At 43.4% G+C, this 6,196-nt stretch overlaps 1 protein-coding gene across 1 annotated transcript; it reads left to right on the top strand.

The window, feature by feature from the left end:
* Window positions 1-4,095: 4,095 nt before the first annotated feature.
* LOC117149044 (CCHC-type zinc finger protein CG3800-like) lies at window positions 4,096-4,620 on the top strand. The gene is made up of 2 exons (XM_033316712.1): window positions 4,096-4,400; window positions 4,456-4,620. Exons 1-2 carry the CDS (start codon window positions 4,149-4,151, stop codon window positions 4,465-4,467), a joined length of 264 nt encoding a protein of 87 aa, XP_033172603.1. The 5' UTR covers window positions 4,096-4,148; the 3' UTR covers window positions 4,468-4,620.
* The last annotated feature ends 1,576 nt before the right edge of the window (window positions 4,621-6,196 follow it).

Here is a 6,196-nt window from a genome sequence, read left to right as displayed (position 1 = left end):
ATGCAATGAAATTTTTTAGTTTCAAAAGTATGCAATACTTATTTTTAAGGTATGCAATAGTTTATATTAAAGGGATATGCAATGAAATTTTTTAGTTTCAAAAGTATGCAATACTTCTTTTCTGTAAGGTATGCAACAAGAATTTGCTCTGCCGAAAATATGCAATGCTTTTGAAACTGATTTACACAAGCACAACTATTACGTGGCCAGTCACGAATTCTTTCTTTGTGTTTCGAATAAGTCAAATGTAAAACTTACATGATTTCTAACTTAACTACCCTGTTAAATTAGTTGTCTAGTTCGAATTTCAGTTGGGCGCCAATTATGAAAAGGTGTTTTCCCGCGATGGTCCAGAGACTTCTCCCTCAAGGTTACAGCGGTGGTAGGACGTCTTTCGTCGGAGTCTTCTACTGAAGATTAGGTTGGAGGGCTTGACTTCGCCCCCTTTGGTTTATTGTCTAGCCTTATGGCGTAGCAATCTTTGTAATTAAAACAATTGTTATTTACGGCTTTAGCCGGAGCACGTTCTGGTTTATTCTGGTGCAAAACTGAGACTGAAGAGTTTACAAAATATGGAGCTAAGTTTACCCTAACAGCAATGCATCGCGCCATCAAGACGAGTCGGCAAAGCCGACTCAGCATTTCTTGCAGCGTGAGGCAACACTTCGAATAAGAAGAGTCAGCCTTCCGTTGCCGGACGTTCTTTGCACAGAGCGCTGAACTTCATTCTGGCGCGTCAGCATTCTATGTGTTGAGCTACTTAGTTGCTATGGATTATGTTATGCGTTGTTAACTACTCCCCCCTCAAGTTTATGACCGTCCTCGGTCATGTTGAAAGTGTCGATGGTACGCTGTATCTCCATGGAGGCTCGTCTTCTCCTTAATGCCAGATAAAGTGCGAAGGAGCCAATTAAGCCAATGTTTAGGACCACACCAGCTACGAACCAGAGTTTAGGCGGACCTTCAGATTCCACGTCATCCTTAAAGCTTTGGATGGAGAGCAGGTTCTCGTTATTCATCCTGTGTAGCAGAGGGATGCTGAGCACGGGGTCGTGCCCGACGATGTTAAGCAATGGGAAGCGCGCAATGCCTGGCTGCTTGCTTAATGCTTTCCGTAGGTTTACGAACTCAGAGCCATTGATGGTTGCCGTTCTCTCGAAGGTCACCAGGTGGGTTCCCTCGACGAGTACTTCTGGGCTGCCATCGGTGCTGACGCGAGCTGAAGCTTCGTTGATAATCACAACGCCGTCATCTACGGGAGTTACTTCCTGCAAGTGGCTGGGTTGAGTGTGGCATTGGGCTGCGCTCCCTGCGTGGAGTGAGCGCGCACAAGATTCGCGCCGAGACCGCTCGCAGAACGTGAAGTGGGTGGTGTCAGTGCATCCTGTGAGCGCAAAGGTGTTATGTTCGCATTCGGCCAACGTATCCTCGTCGAGGCGTAAGATGATGTGTTGGTGGGATACAGGGTAAACGGCGACTTTCTTGCAACTGAACTTGACTCTGGGATAGGCAATTAAAATATGAATACTGTTCTCGGACTGGAGGACTCTAATCTTGGAGGCTTCTATTAAGCTGATGATAGGGGTGTCCTGTTCTACAAGAGACTTCAAGTCGGCATGGTCAAGAATCGTGGGATTTACAATGTTTGATTTGGCCAAAGTAATAGTGAGAATTAAATTTTGAATTTCAGTAGAAAGCATCCTATTTCTTGCCAATAACGCTTCGTACAAATGTGGAGTGTCAACCAAGTCGCTTTTGCGGGCACGGATCACCTTATTAATGGTGTCAGTTAACTTGTTCATCTGTTTCTGGGTTTCGGAATTTATTGTTATCTGCCGGGAATTAGACTCAACTAGTTTAGCCTCAGTAATCTTTATTTTCAGAAGGTCCGTGGCATCGGGAGTGCCAGCCACTACCTTTAAAGCTGTACCTAGGAAATCTAGACTCCTGGAAATCCTATGATGGACCTTAAGGACGGACAGCAAGGTTCTAAGGTGGTCCGTATCGACCTCTAGTAGCTTACGCATATGCGATTGGGGAAAGGACTCGGATAATTTTGCTGTCTCGTCTATCATGACAGCGAATTCGGACAAGTTGCTTAAGTGCTTTAAGAGGTCACGCTGTTCAGAAACCAGCACGTTACCATCTACGACAGGGATGTAGTTGGCATGCGAAAAGTCGGTGATCCGTGCATTCGCTAATGCCAGTGTAATGAGCGTCGTGAGGGTAAACCTGGAATTTAGATATAGGGTGAGACTGTAGTGCTCGGGCTTTCTTAAGGTAACCTACTAACTAACTGCAAGGGGGGTGCCTACTTAAGGTTGTCCTTGTGGACCACCCTCCCCTTAATAAGAACAGACGTTCCCAGGTCTGCTTGCACTTTTTGTTCCGTGCATAGTGGGGTTAGCTTATTTCCTAACCTCTTGTTGTTCTTTACAAACACAGGGCATCGCTGAAAAGCTTCACTATTTCAGCTGCCCCAGTGTTAATTTCACTGATGTAAACGACATTGTTGTACCTGACTCCGTTAAAAAGGAGTTCAAGGACACAATAATAAGGAGGAAGAAAGCCTTCTCGACGACAAATGAAGCTCTTCCTTTTAACACCGCTGTCACTGCCACAATTCGGACAATTGATAATGAACCGGTGTACTCAAGAGCGTACCCAAATCTTATGGGCGTCTCCGACTTTGTGAACAACGAGGTCAAACATGTGGTAGGATGAACACTCATAAGGCCCACTGTACCATGTAGTAGCATAGTTTTAGGTATGAAGCCCATAGTGGCAGATCATATCCCCGTTAGGAATAAGAATATTATTGTTATCTCGCTCTTACTTATAAGCTAGCATTAAGAGATAAGAATGTATACCTAGCTCACTCAAAAACGCATACACACTTGAGAGAGCATAAGAAAAGAGGAATAGGCGAGACGCGGCATTCGGTGGCGTGTGCTTAAAGAGACAAGTTGAATAAAGGCTTTATGAAATTATTGAGTGCATATATTCATTTTTCGGCGTCCACAACATCAGAACCCACTATGCCTGACACTAACTGGAATCAATTCTCAGTGCTCCAACTAAAGAAGTGGTTGGAAGCTCTTGGACGCCAGACTTCCGGTACAAAAGCGGAACTAATAGTGCGTCTGCAGGCCATTTCCCCAGAAACGCGTGGCGATTCACCGCCAAATAACGGATCAGCAGCAGAAGAGGTGGAGGAATTGGATGGAGCTGCAGCCTGGCCAAAGCAGAGAGAGCCACAGGGTGGAGACACACGCACGATCCCGTTCGACGAGCAGTCATTGCAGTCAGAATCCCCGGAGAACCTCGATCTGGATCAGCTATCGTTGGTGGATGCAGAGAGAGCCACTCTAAAAAAGCTTCGGGACGAGATAGAGGCAAACATGGCTGTGCTGCAGAGGATCCAAGCGGATATCGACGACGTGAACAAGAGCAAGTCTGCTCATGCTCGCCAGATCAATGACGTCATCGAGAACAACAGCAACGGAAACCACGGCAATGTTAACATATGCGCTAACAGCACCGACGCCAATGTTAACAGCACCGACGCCAATGTTAGCAGCACCAAGTTAACTATCGCCGCCGATAACATCGACATGGGACATACCAGTGTTGGAAAAGAAACCGCTTGTAATGTTGTTCAGCACCAGAGTCGAAATGTAAACAAGCTTCTGGAATCTCCTGCAACATCGCTTGCCTTGGCAAAAGAGGTAACGATGGAGTTTGACGGCAGCTTATGTGCGCGCAATTGGGTCACGCAGTTTCAGAACATCGGAAAGATTTACAATTTGGACGACGGATGCATGCACATGCTGCTAATTGCCAAACTAAAAGGAAACGCACAGCGCTGGCTGCACGCAAGCGCCACACGCATCCTAGAATCGACCGACCAGCTGTGCGAACAGTTAATTTTGACATTCGAGGTCAAGATGTCAAAAGGGGAACTGAGGAACGCATTTCAAAAACGCGAATGGCATCCGGATGAGAAATTTGCTGCTTACTTCGAGGACAAGGTGATGCTGGCCAACGACATCAACATCGATCTAGAGGAGCTCCTGGAAAACATCGTTGAAGGAATCCCAGCACCAGCGTTGCGCAACCAGGCGCGCATACAGTGTTTCTCCGAGCCGATGCAAATTCTGCGGGCTTTCTCGGAAGTCCGTCTGCCGAAGCACAAAACAGGGAGCAGTTCATCAAAGCGCCTTACTGGAGGAGGTGCAGCCAATAAGGACTTACGTTGTGCCAATTGCAACTCCAAAGGGCACTTCGCCAGGGAGTGTCTCAAGCCAAAGAGGGAGCCCGGATCCTGCTATGCCTGTGGGGCATTTGGACACTTCGTCGGACAATGCCCGGAGCGCAAGAGCGCCAATATCAACAATTATGTAAGACTAGTCAAGATTTTTTTTCACAATAGCTATAAAATCCCATTAATTACAGAATGCCTCATAGACACAGGGAGTCCAATATCATTTACAAAGTTAAGCAATGTATCCAAGGAAATTAATTTAGAATCCGCTTCAGAAACCTATTTCGGGCTGAATAAAAGCCAACTGACAATACATGGAAAAATCTTATGTTACATTATAAAAGAAAAAGTTAAATGTTATTTTTATTTGTATGTGGTCCCAGACGAGTCTATGAGTCATAATGTAGTTCTTGGACGAAATTTCATGGAAGCGTGCCAGTTGACGCCTTCCAGACGCCTTGGGAAGGATAACGGTCAACCCAGTCGATAGTAAAAAATATAGAAAAGCAAATAGTAAAACAGTCAGTTCTATTGTTAGTGAAACAGTTAGTGAATTAGTTAGTGAAACAGTTAGTGAATTAGTGAGCAAAACAGTTAGTGAGACAGTTAACGAAGAGGTTGATGAAACAGTTAGTCAAATGGATAATGAAACAGTTAATAAGACAGTTAGTAAAACTGTTAACGAAGCAGGTAGCAAAACGGTCATCGAAACAGTTATGCCTTTAGCCAACTTCACGACGGATTCCGGACTTTATGCTGCGGTTGTGCCCAGTTATGAAGAAGCTGTTAGAGAAATTTGTAGCATTGATCACTTAGAGGATGAGCAAATGAACTTCATATGCGGCGAAAACAATAACCAAGCCTTAAACAGTCAGTTAAATGAGATTATTAAACGCAACTACTTAAGCGTTAATAAGCCTACCGAGCCTTTAGTCAAATGCGAAATAAAACTTTGTTTAGAAACTTCAAAACCATTTAGCTGCGCCCCAAGAAGACTTGCCTATTCAGAAAAAGAAAAATTACAAAAACTATTAGATGACTATTTATGATAAAAGAGGGAATTATTCAACCTAGTGAATCAGAATATGCTTCACCAATTGTTTTAGTCAAAAAGAAAACAGGAGACATACGGCTATGTATAGACTTTAGAAAACTGAACAAAGTTTTAATTAAAGACAATTATCCGATACCGCTTATCGATGACCTTTTAGACAAGCTAGTCAACAAAAAAGTTTTTTCGAAGCTTGATTTAAAAAACGGTTATTTTCATGTATTCGTTAATAAGGAATCAGTTAAATACACCTCATTTGTTACACCGTTAGGGCAATTCGAATTTCTCAGAATGCCAATGGGCCTGAAAACTGCATCGGCGGTGTTCCAAAGGTTTGTAAACAAAATCTTCGAGGATCTTATAAGGGATAACAAAGTAATTGTATACATGGACGACATCATGATTGCTAGCAAGAACTCGGAGGAGCATTTAGAAACCTTAAAGGAAGTGTTTATCAGATTAGCTCAAAATAAATTGGAATTACGAATGGATAAATGCGAGTTCCTTCAGACAAATATTAAATATTTAGGATTCATTATAAATGGTGAAGGCATTAGGGCTGATGACAAAGGAATAGATGCCAGACAGCATTTTCCAGTTCCAGACAAAATACAAGCCGTTCAAAGTTTTCTGGGCTTATGTTCATACTTCCGTAGATTTATAAAAGATTTGTCAACATTAGCGAAACCTTTATATGACCTTTTGAGAAAAGATGAAAAATTTAAATTTGGAGAAAAGGAAATGAGCTGTTTCTCAACTCTTAAGGAAAAGCTGGTGCAGGCACCGGTCTTAGCAATTTATAATTTCAAAGACGAAATAGAACTGCACTGTGATGCAAGCGCTCTTGGTTTCGGTGCGGTGTTATGTCAAAAAAAAGAGGA

Source organism: Drosophila mauritiana, unplaced genomic scaffold, assembly GCF_004382145.1.
Source record: "Drosophila mauritiana strain mau12 unplaced genomic scaffold, ASM438214v1 U_101, whole genome shotgun sequence".
NCBI classification, from domain to species: domain Eukaryota; kingdom Metazoa; phylum Arthropoda; class Insecta; order Diptera; family Drosophilidae; genus Drosophila; species Drosophila mauritiana.
Note: the sequence above shows the minus strand (reverse complement) of the source record. Positions and strands in the feature narration are given on the sequence as shown.

Bases quoted from the DNA above. Each gene is read 5' to 3' on its own strand.
- LOC117149044 (XM_033316712.1), top strand. From the start codon at position 4,149: ATGCAAATTCTGCGGGCTTTCTCGGAAGTCCGTCTGCCGAAGCACAAA.